At 30.5% G+C, this 15,943-nt stretch overlaps 1 protein-coding gene across 1 annotated transcript in view; it reads right to left on the bottom strand.

The window, feature by feature from the left end:
* dock4b (dedicator of cytokinesis 4b) overlaps positions 1 to 15,943 on the bottom strand; it is a 128,244-nt gene that overhangs the window by 40,626 nt on the left and 71,675 nt on the right. The window contains 9 exon segments of the mRNA XM_051107299.1: positions 646 to 773; positions 858 to 1,050; positions 6,493 to 6,663; positions 6,960 to 7,041; positions 10,503 to 10,603; positions 10,690 to 10,773; positions 10,868 to 10,965; positions 11,117 to 11,270; positions 15,650 to 15,756. Coding sequence (XP_050963256.1) covers positions 646 to 773; positions 858 to 1,050; positions 6,493 to 6,663; positions 6,960 to 7,041; positions 10,503 to 10,603; positions 10,690 to 10,773; positions 10,868 to 10,965; positions 11,117 to 11,270; positions 15,650 to 15,756 — 1,118 coding nt within the window.

The following is a 15,943-nucleotide window of genomic DNA, read 5'->3' as shown; positions in this document are numbered from 1 at the left end:
AAAGGCAGAATTTCGAGTTTGTGTCATGCAATTACAAATAGTTAGAATTGCGAGTTCATGTCATGCAATTCCAAAAAGTCAAAATTGCGAGTTTGTCATGCAATTCCAAAAAAAAGACAGAATTGCTAGTTCGTCAAGCAGTTCCAAAAAAAGTCAGAATTGCGAGTTTGTCATGCAATTCCAAAAAAATAGTCAGAATTGCAAGTTTGTCATGCAATTCCGAAAAAAAGTCAGAATTGTGGGATATAAAGTCACAATTACCTTTTTTAATTTTTTTATTCAGTGGCGAAAGCAGGCTTCCATAATATTTGCCACTAGTTATTTATGCTAAAAACATTTCATTTTCATTGGGAATTCGCATTATTTTGCTTTTATAATAAGCCTCCACAAACTTTCATAACTATAGTTTCCAAATGTCAACAGTTTAAATCCCCCAAATTAGAGCTTTTCATTTAAATTAATACATTCTCAGGCCATTTCTGGCATTACATGATTTACTTAATGCTCCCAACCTGCCAACCACACACATACTCTCTTTATGTTACGGAAAAAACACAAACATGTAAGTTGGAGTTTAGTGATCTCTATTTAGACTTGCTGAGACTAAGTCTGTTTCTTGTCTAAAGTGTTTGAGGGATATCTTACCGTGTCTTCCTTCTTGAGGAGAGACAGCATGCAGGTGAGTATGTGAGCGCACATAACGAGATCTCGCTGCTCCTGCATGTGAGCCTGGAGCAAACGCAGCACCACCGGGAGCAGGATGCATCTAGACTCTGATAAAAACACACACAAACACTGAGGAAACAGCTTCTAAATTTAGTTATAACCATATTCATTCCTAATGAGCGTGTGTTTACCAGGGTTTGTGTAGAGCTGGCTTTCTACGGTTTTCGCAATGCAGTGCAGTTTGACGGCCTCCAGGGGGCAGTCTGCTTGAGACGCGGTGGGGAGGCTGCCCAGCGTCTCCCGTACAAACGTGGCCACTTCTCTGACCGTAAAGAGCTTCAGCAATTCACTGTACACAGCTGGGAATGACTGTAGAAACACGGCCTGTGAAGACAGGTGACAAACAATCAGGCCAACAAACTAATTTACACACTGATTACATGGAAAACTAAACTAAAGAAGTAAAAATAAAACAGCAATGCACGCTACATTACGACCCAGCAATAAAAAAAAATAAATAAATGAAAATAAACTAAATAAGGGTGACAATAACAAAGAACAAATATTTTAATTAATATAAAGCAAGTTTGCAAATAAACTTTACCATACAGTTTTTATATCTCTTGCAGTATATGCAAGATGTTAATAATTTTAACAAATAAAATGTGCATGCTATTTTTTATTTAGTACTATCACAAATAATAACTATGCAACTTTTGAACTGGGTGATACAATCGTACTTATTTGTAAAGTTTACATCTCCTAGCTTTAATTAATAATAATACATTTCGGATTTTTACTAATTGAAGTACAAAATAATGCATCTTATTATTAATCAGGACAGTAAAAACTAAACTAAACTAAAAAAATAAATAAATAAATAAAATAAAATAAAATGTAATTTTAAGATTTGTCCTAAAACAAAAGAAACTATTTTTATAATAAACTTATGAGCTAAACTATAATACCCACTACAAGTTCAAACAAAAACTATCACTAAAATGTAATTATTAAGTAATAATAAATATTCACATAAATAAGTAAAATAAATAAATAAACAAATAAATATACACAAATAATTAATGATCACCAAATACTGGCTAATTACCAATATGTAAATATATATATATATATATATATATATATATATTTTTTTTTTTTTACCAACATATTGGTAATTAGCCAGTATTTATCATTAATTATTTGTGTATTTTTATTTATTTATTTATAATTTATTATAAATTATATTATTATATTATTTATTTATATAATTATATTATTATATTATTTATTTATATAAATTTATGTTGGTGATTTAACAATATGTTTGCAGTGTACTGAACTCAATTTATAAATTAAAAATAAATAAATAAATAAATACATAAACTATACGCAACTATTATGTGCTAAACGATGATAAAAGAACAGTAAAAAAAAAACAAAACAAAAAAAACTTTCAACTGTTCCTCTCAAGCAGAAACAGCAGCAAATTGCTTTTACTTCTAACCCACGGCCTATTCCCCCTATGAACGAATCTCCAAAACAAGAAGAACATGGACAGAGAGAAGAGGCCCAAACCCCCAAACCCCAACACGTAATCCTGCTGTAAGGGCCAGTGTGGAGTTTTATAGCAGGACGGGAGGGACGGCGGAGGATTATGGGGGATTAGAACGGCTCTGGCCTGCATTCTATCACTGCCTTTGTTCTGCTCTCTATGAAGATTAAAACGTCCAAACGGCAGTCGGTCCAACACAGGGCTAATGAATCATGTGAGATGAATATACATCTACAGAGATAACACACAATTACACTCTACTGAGACGCATTAACTATTAATACTCAAGACAATCCAACTTGAAGTCTCTGTCTCCTGACCACGTAATGCATACTGCACACTAACGGCATGGAAGTTGAAGTCTGCCTGGGAAAAATGGGGAAAATCGTGTTCACGAGGTACCAGGATTGTTTAATGAGCACTTCTGAAGAAAATCCATCTCTTGATCTGCCAAACCTTGTGTGGTTAGTGATATCGAACTTTTAAAAAAATACTAATATATTTTATCTAAATTAGTGTACTAAAATTATAAGTATCTAGTAGAATAAGATAGATATTTATGAGCAGAACTGTAAATTACACTTTGGTTTTTGGTTGCATGTGTGAAATAATCAGCACTTAATTTTAGATGACCAAAACTTCTGCTCAGTCATATTAACACTTATCTCTTTGGCGGTTGCGGACTGACACTTCTGTTTATTTTAGCAATATCAGCTATTTCAGATAAAACCACCCCTAAATTGTATGAGCAAATGAAATAAACTTTGAGCTTTAAAATTGTCAAATAATCTCTTAAATGTCCTCAATTCTCAGAATATTCTCAAAATAATAATAAAATAATAAAATAATAAAAATAAATGTGTATCAGCTGAAGTTTATTTTTATTTTAATTACATTAAATTGCATTTTATGTAAAATAAAAACTTTTTTTTCTATTTTTTAATAAAGGTAATGCATAAAAAACAGGCATTTTTATTAAATTATCATACTTTATTAAACAATTTTTGTCTTAAATTAGAAATGTACAAACAAAAACTTTGATAGCTTTACACAACTGTCAGATAATCTCTTAAATAATCTCAGAAATAATAATAAAATAATATAAATAATACATTTATATCAGCTGAAGTTTATTTTTAATTACATTAAATTGCAATTATTTTTTAATAAGGTAATAAGTCTAAAAAAATAGACATTTTTATTATTTTTATTAAATTATCATATTGTATTACACCATTTTTGTTTTAAATTAGTGGTGGAAGAAAACAACAAACAAAACAAACTGATAGCTTTACACGTATCAAATCAGCTCTTAAATAATAATAAAATACTATAATATAAATGAATTTATATTAGCAAAAGTTTATTTTATTTTAATTAAATTAAAGTGTAATTAATTTTAATTCAATTTAAAAAATCTCTATTTTTAATAAAAGCATTAAATATCATTTTTTATTAAATTATTTTATTTTTTTATTAAACTTTTTTTTTATTAGTGGTGGACGAAATGTACAAACAAAGCTACAAATCTGTCAAATAATCTCTTAAATAATAATAAAATACTACAAAATAATATTTAAAAATTACATCAGCCAAAGGTTATTTTAATTAAATTAAAGTGTAATTAATTTTAATTCAATAAAAAATTCCCTATTTTTAATAAAATAATTAAATAAAAAAAAGGTATTTTTAATATTTTTTATTAACTTATTGCATTATTTTATTAAACTTTTTTTTAATTAGTGGTGGAGGAAATGTATGTACAAACAAAACTACACATTTGTCAAATAATCTCTTAAATAATAATAAAATAATATAAAAAAATAACAAATGTATATCAGCTGAAGTTTATTTTTATTTGAATTAATTTTAATTAAATATAATTAAAAATCCCTATTTTTTAATAAAAAATATTACATATCAAAATTAAATATATATATTTCTATTATTTTTACTAAATTATCAAATTTTATTAAACTATAATACCACCACTAGTGGTGGAAGAAATGTGTGTACAAACAAAACACACATTTTTATAAAATATTTAAAATTTAAATATTTTATTAGCTTTACACAAATAATGTCTTCCTGTCAACTCATAGCCAAAACAAAAAAGCTGCCAAGTGGTTCAGACTTGATTCTGATAGTCAAAAGTTTGACTATCTGACTCTAAAAAGCAACAGATGCACAAATCCATGATCTGGAGACTAAATAAATTAGACGGCTTGATTTGCAACCAAAACGTGCAACACATGTCCCACCGCTGATTCTGTGAAACAAAGACTGTTCTGTCTGTTTTTCTCACTTCCCTATTATCTCAAGTCTTCCCTAGAGTTTCTTGCAATCTTGTTGCGTCGTCATTATCTCACTTTTTTTTCATCTTACTTCATTCTTTTCATCCTTATTCTTCGTGTTCATTTACAATGTTTCTTTCTCTCATTAAAACCCAAAGCAATCCTTCCTTGGGAAGTATTCGTCTTTCTCTTTCAAAGGGGGCACACGGGCACTCGGAGGCTCTTTGTAGAACACGGCAGAACATCAAAACAAACTCACGCCAAGACTCGAACAAAAGCCAGTGCGACGGGCAACCGAGTGGATGAGAATAGTAGACGCTCTCGCATTCAGCTCAGGGACGTCCGAAATATCTGCTGCAGACTTCAAATGCTTCGGCTGAGTTTAAGGGAGTGCACTGCAAACCGCCTTTGTATGACATTTTCTCCATGAAACATAAATGATCCCATCTCTCAAGGGAGAAATGTCTGTCAAAATTAAGGTCTTTTCTCTGGCAAATAAATGCTTAATACAGCAGAAATGCCTCGGCAGACGTCCCATGGTTTCAGAGGACGCTTCAGGCCCGAGACTAAAATTATGGGCTCTATTGATCAGAATAATGTTCCAAAAGGTAATATATCTTCTGTTTATACACCATTTATATAAATGTATAATATAATTAATATAATATAATATAATATAATATAATATAAGGATAAACTTAAAATAATAATAATTGTTATAATAATAATAATTATTATTATTATTATAATAAAAATAACAATGATAAAAATAATTATTGTTATTACTACTAACATATAATTAACAATAATAATTATTATTTCTGGTTTATAATAATTATTATTAAGTATATTATCCAGTTGCAAGGGCTGTTATCTGGTTTACAATAATTAATAATTAATTCTGGTTCACAATTCTGGGCTATGATTTTAATAATAATAATAATAATAATAATAAAACTGTTGTTGTGATTATTAATTATTGTTGAATATTAAAAAACAGTAGAACTTAATTGTATTTTTATTTTAGTTAAATTAATTTTCAATTAATTTCATTAAATCTATTAATACATTTTATTTTTATTTTATTATTTTAATAAAAAATAATAAACATTAAATAAAAAATAGAATTATTATGTTATTCAATTAATTAATAATTATTTCTGGTTTACAATTCTGGGCTATGATGTTAATAATAATAATAATAAAAATAATAACAATAGCTGTATTAAATATTATTACTGAATAATTTAAAAAAAACTATTTTTATTTTAGTTAAATTCATTTGAATTTTATTCATTTTATTACATTTATTAATACATTATATTTTTATTTTATTATTTATTATTATTTATTTTATTATTATTATTATTATTTATTTTATTTTACAGATTAATTAAAATTTTAATTACTATTTTATTAAATTAATTTATTATTTCTGTTTACAATTCTGGGCTATAATAATAATAATAATAATAAATAATAATAATAATAATAATAATAATAACTGTTGTTGTTGCTGTTATTAAATATTATTATTGAATATTTGAAAACTGTATCTACAGTAGAACTGAATTGTACTTTTACTTGATTAAATCTATTAATACATTTTATTTTTATTTTATTATTTTAATACAAATAATAAAATAGATTGAATTAAAAATTCAAAAATTATTTTATTCAATTAATTGTTAAAAACTAAATCTACAGAATAATTTAATTTAATTTTTTATACATTTTAATTTAATTTTATTAACTGTATGAGTACATTTTATTTTTATTTTATTATTTTAATAAAAATAATATAGATTAAATAAAAAATGAAATTATTATGTTATTCAATTAATTATTAAACTAGCGGTAAAAGAAAAGAACAAGGATTATTGCATGCTAAACTCAAACCCATTTCACCCGCATGAGCACCACAGCATTGTTAACTATACAGTGTAAACAACATAAACAGATGTGTTTGTGTCTCACCTGTGTCTGTGTGATGGGCCGCGAGCTCTTGTTCTCCTGCGAGAGGAAGAAGCGGATGGACATGAAGAGCTCGTGCATACAGCAGCGAAACTCCTCCTCGTTCTGTCCGCCCGTGGCGAGCGCAAACAGCCGTCGCGACTGGATAATATACTTAAAAATATACTCCGTCGCCTAGGAAACCAACAGAATGGCAGATGTGAGCAAAGAAAGCAACATAAAAGCGGCCTAATTAAGAATGCATGGGCTGTGTGAACTAACGCAACGTGGAAGTCATAACGGCCCGCAGCGAACCATTTCTGTGAAATTGCATATTAAGTACATTACGAATTTAATTTGTATTTGTGGCCGCACAAAATCAGAAGAAAGAGCACGGTAATGACAGACTCTAAATATCATTATGAAGAGCACAATATGGGTAAAAATGATGTGAGAGAGCGAGAAAAGACGTGTAGGGTGAAGCGTCTCACCTTTAGCACCTGTTGGATGTGCTCCTGACGGTCCGCTTCAATAATGCGGTCCACGTACCACTTAAGCACCTTGATCAGTTCCCTGCCAGAGACACAAACAAACAAACAACAATGTGGAAAACTGAACATCTACATTATGGTTTTTTTGGTAGAACTGAAAGTATTTTGGGGAGATTCATAATGGAAACCAATCTGACTTGTTTCTGAATTGCATTTATTGCATTAATAATTGGTTTGTGGAGCGCTGATCCTACCGTTTAGTATGAATATTGACTGAATATTGACAGAAAGAAAGAAAGATGATGACCGAATATTATGAATTGCCAATGCTTACAATGTATTGACCCCGCAATTTAAAAAAAAATAAAATAAAATAAAATAAAATAAAATAAAATAAATGACTTAATACTGGCGAATTAACAATGTTCACAGTGTGCTGAACCCACAATAAATAGATAAATAAACAATAATTAAAAAAATAATAACAAACAAACATCGGCAAATTAATAATACATTTTGTAGTGTACTGAACCCATGATAAATAAATAAATAAATAAATAAATAAATAAGTAAATAAATAAATACCAAATATTGGTGCATTAACAATATGTTTACAGAGTACTGAACTCACAATTAACAAACAAACAAATAAACAAACAAACATCAGCAAATTAACAATACGTTTTGTAGTGTACTGAACCCACAATAGACAGATAAATAAATAAATAAATAAATAAATAAATGAGTACTAAATATTGACAGTTTAACAATATGTTTGCTGTGTACTGAACCCACAATACATAAATAAATATTAAATAAAAATAAATAAATAAATAAATATTGGTGAATTAACAATATGTTTGCTGTGTCTTGAACCCATAATAATAAATAAATAAATAAATAAATATTGGTGAATTAACAATATGCTTGCAGTGCCCTGACCCACAATAAAGAAATAAATAAACTAATTAATTAATTAAATAAATAAATAATGACCAAATATGAACAAATTAACAATATGCTTTCAGTATCCTGAAACCACAAAAAAAATAAACAAATGAATAAATATTGGCAAATTAACAATATGTTTGTAGCATACTAAACCCACAATTTATAAAAACATAAATAAATAAATAAATAAATAAATAATGATGACCATATATATATATATATATATATATATATATATACATGATTCAGAAAAATAAATAAATATATATATTTATTTATTTTTCTGAATTGCATTTATTGCAAAAATGGCAAATTATCAGTATATCTGTATTACATTACTAGCATTACTCACGTAGTACTAGGTCTATAACTGGATATTTTAATGGCTAGGACAGAGAAAGGGATCAAAAACAGATGTAGGGTGCAAATGTTGCAATCCGGATTCGAACTTGCATTGTCTTTAGGAGCACTCCAGCTCAATGTAACCACTAAGCCATGGGTCCAATAGGCATAGATCAAGTTTTCTCTTTTTCCAAAAACATCAGCATTCTAATCTTGCACATATCTTTACTTTGAATTTCAAATAATCAATAAAAAGAACGAGATCTAACATGCAATTTTAAGTGATGCCATGATACTGCTGGAAAATAAAAGAGACTTTTTAATCACAGCATATCGCAAAAGCTCATGTATTGCAACACATAAAAAGAAGTATTGAAACAGCATCATATGGTCAGATCCCCAGTGATTTCTACTGTGATTTCCTAGCATTGCAGTAAGAAGTGACGTCCATCGAACTGGAGCAAGCGAAACACGAGAGGAAAAGCTCTTGAGCTGATCTTCTAATGCTTTGCAAACATGCGGTTACGTGGTTTTTGAGAGACTAAAAATCACAACTAAAGGAGAACTGAAAGTCAGAACGGAAGAGACTTTAAATAAAAGAGCATGACACAATATATATGTGCACAGTGAGCAGGAATAACTACAAATAAAAAAATGCATCCAAACACCCCATGAAACTAGACTGTTGTGGCTTTTAATGCATTTGATGCTAAACTATAAGACAAAATTAACTTTCTGCAAATAAACTCTAGTCTTTCTCATTTTAGAGTGATTTTATGGCCGTCTGTTTGATTTCGTCCAGTTTTTTAAGTGAACTGGTTGTGCAACATGCACATTCGACAACTGTGTAGGCTGTAATGTGGGCTGATCTCTGACCCAGATGAATGATCAAGCAAAATGAAGAGCTATTCGAGTGAAGAATCAGTGCTTCGAGAGAGCTGCGAACAAATGTCCAGGACAAAACCAACTATACAGTGACCCTACAAAATATTTGGGCACTTAAGCCACATTCAATGCATCAAATAGCATGCATTATATAACAAAACCAACACAAGTGCCATTTATTGTAATAAAAGACAGCACAAGCACACTTCATAAGCAGATCATTCAATTTACAGAACCCACAACTCATAAATAAACAAATAAATAAGTAAATAAATAAATAAATAAATTGAATATAGACTGAATATTGTTAATTACCAGTATGTTGGTAATGTTTGCAAAAAATGTATTTATTTATTTATTCACTTATTTATTTATTTATAAATTGTATTGAACCCACAATTTAAAAATAAATAAACAAAATGGTAAATTAATTTATTCATAAATAAATAAATAAATAAATAATGACCGAATATTGGAGAATTACCAGTATGTTTGTAATGGTTGTAAAAAAAGTATATATGAATTAATTTATTTATAAATTGACCTGAACCCACAAATTATAAATAAATAAATAAATAAATAAAGACCAAATATTGGCAAATTCATAAATAAATAAATAAATAAACAGAATATTGGTGAATTAACAAACTGTAACATTCTGAACTCACAATAAATAAATAAATAAATAATGACTGAATATTGTGAATTACCAGTATGTTTATAAAACATGTATTTATTTATTTATAAATTGTACCGAACCCACAATTTATAAATAAATAAATAAATATATATATATTTACGAATTAACAATATGTTTGCAGTGTACAATAAATAAATAAATAACAACTGAATATTGGCAAATGATCAGTATGTTTGTAAAACATGTATTTATTTAGTTATTTATTTATTAATTGTACTGAACCCACAATTTATTTTATAAATAAATAAATAAATAAATAAAGACCATTTGTGAATTAATAATTGACAATGTCTGCAGTGTATTTGGTTGTTTACTTTTGAACTCAAAAACAATAAATAAATAAATAAATAAATAAATACTACTGTTGTATTGTTGTAAATAATGTTGTAAACAATTTTTTGTTGTTGTTTAGCTTTGACCCCACAATAAATAAATAAATAAATAATGACACAATACTGGCAAATTAACAATGTTTGTAGTGTATTACTAGTATTATTTGTGTAGTACTAGGTCTATAACTGGATATTTTTATGGACAGGACAGAGAAAGTGGAGGCAGAAAATGATCGAAAACAGATGTAGATTTACATCTCTACATTTCCAAATCAATTCAATGGATCGTTTCCAGGCGTCCTGAGAGTTGAACGCTTCTGATTTTTAACGTACCTGTATGACAGGGCTCCTGCAAAGTGGCTTTCAATGTAGGTGTCCATGACTGGTTTAAAATGCTCAAACTTGCTGTCCTGGAGCAAGTTTATAATGTGCACCTGAATGACGAAAATGCATATGCACAATAAGCACCATGCAATTTCATTGGCCTCTGCTGTGCATGAAAACGAGGGTCTGTACTTACCAGACAATCAAACACCTTGAGTGCATATCTTTGTGAGCTCTCGTCCAAAATGCCGAAAAGCGTGTCCAGTGTATCCTGTAAAAACTGATTGGAGATATTTGACTTTATTAGTAAACATGCACCAGTTAGGAGGAAGATCACTGTGATTGACAGGTTCATTAACCAACAGCAAGCTGACCTTAACTATTTCTGAGCCATCGATCTCTTTGAGTTTAGACAGGCTGTCGCTGATTCTGTCCGGATGGGCTCTCCACTTCAGTAAGTCCAGCATGTCACCTGCAGGAAACGGCCAATAAGCAATCAGTGTGTCAAACTTCACGCCAACTACCCAAATGTTCCTCTGTTCTGTGATGCATCATGCCAAGAAAACTTCTAACTAGGGACGTTTTGTCCTGTCATATCTTGTACAAAGAGACACAAACATTACCGTTCTGAGTGAGTTTGGTAGAACAGAGGAATGACGTGATCCACAGGGATTCCTTGGTGCCTTTCATAGTTTGGTTGTTGCCGGGCAGGTTTGATTTCGAGAAGGGCAGTTTGAGGTAGCGAGCACAGTCTTGCAGGTTAGCGTTCTCCTCACACTGGAAAACGTGTGTGAAAAAGATCATGTCAATCGTTTCATCCTATTTTTGTAATATATGCAACATATTTTTAATAATTAACACATCACCACACAACCAAACGAATATGTATGTATGAATTCTTGCAATATTGTAGCCAAAAATATACATAAATATATGATTTCGTTTTGGTTTGTAGTTATAAAGAAATTCTAAACCTACACATATTTATACATGTATAAACATTTATATATTTAAATATTTACAGTATGTAACAAATGGTTGAGGTTAGCATAACCCCAACCCACGTATATAAATGTAATTTTAAATATAAACAAACAAACAAACAAAAAATCATGCTGTATATTATATTATTTAATTATTTATTTTTGGATTATATTACTTAATTATATATTTCACAAGAAATTACCACAGCTAAATAGTAAAAAATATAATATATATTATCTAAGAATTATTTTTTATATATATAATGCAATTTATTATTATCATTATTATTATTATTATATTTTATTATTATTATATAATAAAACATCTAACCCTAACCCATAAATATGTATATAATGTAATTGGAAATCTAAACAAAAAATAAATATTCAGGTTTTATATTATATTATTATTTATTTTTAGATTATATTATTTGATAATTGCAATATTTCACAAGAATTCACCACAGCTAAATAGTAAAATATATAATTTTTCATATACATTTCTGATTACTAATTTATTTAAATCTCATTCAAATCTAAAATATCACTTAATATTTAGTAAGATAATTATTTTAAAATAATGCAATTATTATTGTTATTAACATTTTATTTTCTAACATTCTGCAAAACATCTAACCCTAATCCATAAATATGTATATAATTTAATTAAAAAATAACTATAATTATAATATTATAATATATAAATATAAAGAAAAGTTTTTATTTGATTTTTTAAATCATGTTTAATTAATTTTTAGATTATATTATTTAGGAATTTTTTATATTTCACAATAACTGACAATAGCTAAATATTAAAATAAGAATTATTTTTCATATACATTTTAAATAATTTATTTATAAAGAAATATTATTTAATATTTAGTCATATAATTATTTAAAATTAATGTATGTATAGGGTTGGGTATCGTTTGGGGTTTTTTCGATACCGGTGCCAAATCGATACTTTTAAAACGGTACCGGTGCCAAAACGGTGCCTGAACCGATACTTTTAAAAAAGCCACAAAGTGGTGGATGACACAAGAATATATTTTTATTGGACAAAAAAGTTCTTTAAATTGAACAATGTATTAAAAGTAAAAAAAAAAAAAAGAAGTAGTACTATACATTATTAAGTCAATGCAAAACACAACAACAATAAAACCTAAACCACCTAACCCAACTACAATAATTTAACAGCTTAAAATTTCAGCAATTCTTTTGCAGAAATATGACTATATGTGATGAGATCTGGGAAAACCCATCGGATGTCACGGTGGGACGTTTTCAGGAAATTTGTTTTTCATTAAATTATTATTCTATAACATCTTGTCTATCATTTCTGAAAATATCTCTTCGAAATTCACTTGTTTAGTGCAGAAAAATAGACATTTATTGCAGCAAGCAGAAATGACTGTCTTTCTCCTATGTTAAGAACGCGCTGCGGAGGTGCTTTCCCTTCCCTGGTGAAAAAAACAGCATATGCTGGTAGGTATGTTTTGGTGCTGGAAAGCTGGTTAGGTAGGTTTTGATGCTGGTTTAAGCTGGTCCTTTGCTGGTTCATGCTGGTCCTTGGCCAGCAACATGACCAGCAAAAACCAGCAAAGGACCAGCATAAACCAGCTATGGACCAGCTTTTAACACCACAAAACCAGTTAACCTATCAAAATAAACCACGTAACATATTTAGTAAAGGCGTATCAGTTCACATTCTCCATCAGTCCTGTGTAAAATACGGCAAGCAAAGTTATTTATTTATTTATGTATTTATTTATTTATTTTAATATCGTGAGATGGCGGAGCACAACAACGCCGTCTGAAGTACTGCAGCTGCTCACTTAACCGATCTTACTCGTCTCAGTCTTCTCAGTTTTGGTGATGTCAGTGCCCTAAATGATGTTACAGGCTATTTCACATCCAGAGATGAAGGATCGGATGATGAAGTTACTAAAGAGGAGTCCAATGACAGTCTGTTTTATCACAGTGCGCGAACAGTTGCGCTGCGCTCGCTTTTACTACAAGGTGCTGCATTATTTACTAAACATAAAATGGGTGATCAGCGGAAAACAAACGTTAGTCTGTTTGTCTAATGATGCAGTAGCGCTCCTAACTTGACAGACAGCTCTCGTTAAACCCGTAAAGTGAAAGTGAAAGCCGTCTCACTTTAAAGCCGTTTTTCTCAAAATCCCAATCCTGAAAATCATCGCTATCAGCCAACCTAAGATAGCCATAACGTAGGTTATGTAAAAAATAAAAGTTTTGGAAAGGGGCCTGAACGCAGCTTTCATATGGTGTCAAAACCTAAAAAAGGTAAAATTTCACCATGTGTTGGGTTTTCCTAGATCGCATCACATATTTGCCGTCTCTGGCAAAATACGACACCTCTCCAGCTGATGTCTGCAAACTGTCAAACTCGGTGCATTCCTCTGCTTTCAACTTTATTTCACATACCATCAAATGTTTCATTAGGTTTGACACGTTTTCCCCTTCACACGCAACTGCTGTAAAACATTTGCTGCACGTCGCAGTGTCTGAATCATTTCTCGTGAAATATAGCCACACTTCAGAATGTTTAGTTTTTGGCATTTTAAGTTAGACGTGTTTAATGTCGCTAGCTAACGGCAAACCACCTGCTGCAGTCAGAGCAAGTGTAACGATAGCTGCAGCATTCACGCGCTTCTCGGATGGTCTCATTTTCAGACGATTTGTTCTTTTAATTCGAAATGTGAAAATGGATAGTAACTACAAAGATGTCTTGGATTTCTATCATCAAATCTTTCCGATGTTCACGTGAGTTTTCTCATTCAGTAAATACATTTTCTGATCATTCTGACACCCCATGTATTTAAATTTAACTAGCGATCATGCATTTTGATGAATCAATGATTCTACATCCGTGTCACAGCACCAGAAGACAAATATTTTAATCGACAGTTCAGACATTTAAGTGGCACCGAAATGAGGCACCGAAATTCTCGTTCTGATTCGGTCCGGTACATACCGGTCACATGGGTACCAACCACCTAACACCGGGTTTCGGTACCCAACCCTATGTATGTATAAATGAATTTGAATTTTATTTATTTATTTTGTTTTCCATAATGTTTTTTTTACATTTACTCATAACATTATTTATTTATTTATTTATTTCCCATTGTGTTCAAAATTATTTAATTTAATTTTATTTTATTTTATTTTCCCAGGGGAAGCTTTAACATTTAGCATAACATATTTTGTGTTCCACAGGAAGCACAAAGTCATTTGGGACTGTAACATAGGTAAGTACAATGACGACATATTAGTTTTATTTTTGGCTGAACTTTAATTAGCATCATGGAATCGCTCCACATTCAGTCAGCAGTTCTGTTGCCTCCAGCAAAAATGCAAACAGCTGACTTATTTCTTTCTTTATAATTTATCTTGCTCAAACTGCTACACGTACCATAAGAGGTCAGCAGAACCGCTGTCGACAAGACCAGTGACACAGAGCAGTGCAGCATTACAGGATTCAGTGATCTCTAGCGTGTGGCGTCGAGACGTGTGTGTAAACTCTGAAGCAAACCGCCCTATTTCACAAGTGTAAATAGGCCACAGGAAGCTCACAGCATCATACTGGGCCTGTTTATGGGCTAAGCCTTTATATTAATTCATATGCACTAATAAAAAATTATTTTAGAAGTTGTACATTGTTAGATTTTATATGGAAGACTGGATCTTAAAAGCAATCTTGAAATGAAAGGAAATCGTCAGAACATTATTATAGCCTTTTATTTGCTCAGCGAGAGATTCTTTCATAAACTGATGTTTATAACGACTACTAATGGAGTGCGAGCGGTGACGGTACAACGTGACACAAACAACAGCAGCTCTTGGCGTCTGTGCATGCGTGTTTGTGACCTCTTTTAAGCCTGTTAAATCCACAAACACTTCCACAGGCTGCAATTATCAGAGCCGTGCCGAAAGCGTGCTGTTAAATTGGGTGTGCCGAAGGGATGTGTTTTCTGCCACGGTTATTTAACTCCTGCACTTTTTAATAAGAAGCCACTTTTTGAATTCAGGGCTTTTCGAAGCAAAACGGAGCCTTGTGTGAGGCAGGACAATTTGTCATTTGACACACGGTCGCTCTTAAATTGCATTTCTCGCAGTAAAGCCAACGGGACGTTTTGACGGCTGTACCTTATGAACGATGAGCTCGTGGGTGCCGTCGGGCAGAGTCCGGCCGTCTTCCTGCATTAGAGGAACGAATGAGAAGCCGAACAGCTTCTTTTCCCCCTTGTCTTTTGCTGGAGAACACAAACACTGTGTATTACAAACCCAAACCCAGTTCAAAGTCCATAATGATAAAATACAGTTTTCACGCTGTAACTAAACATTGACGCTTATTCTGGAGCTTTAGGCCACTACATGTTTGCGACTTTTCTTGAAACAAATAAGAAAAAATAGTCACGCCCTACAGAAAGTATGGTAAGT

Source organism: Labeo rohita, chromosome 4, assembly GCF_022985175.1.
Source record: "Labeo rohita strain BAU-BD-2019 chromosome 4, IGBB_LRoh.1.0, whole genome shotgun sequence".
Classification (NCBI taxonomy): domain Eukaryota; kingdom Metazoa; phylum Chordata; class Actinopteri; order Cypriniformes; family Cyprinidae; genus Labeo; species Labeo rohita.
The sequence above is the reverse complement of the archived record's forward strand: the minus strand, read 5'-3'. Positions and strand labels throughout refer to the sequence as shown.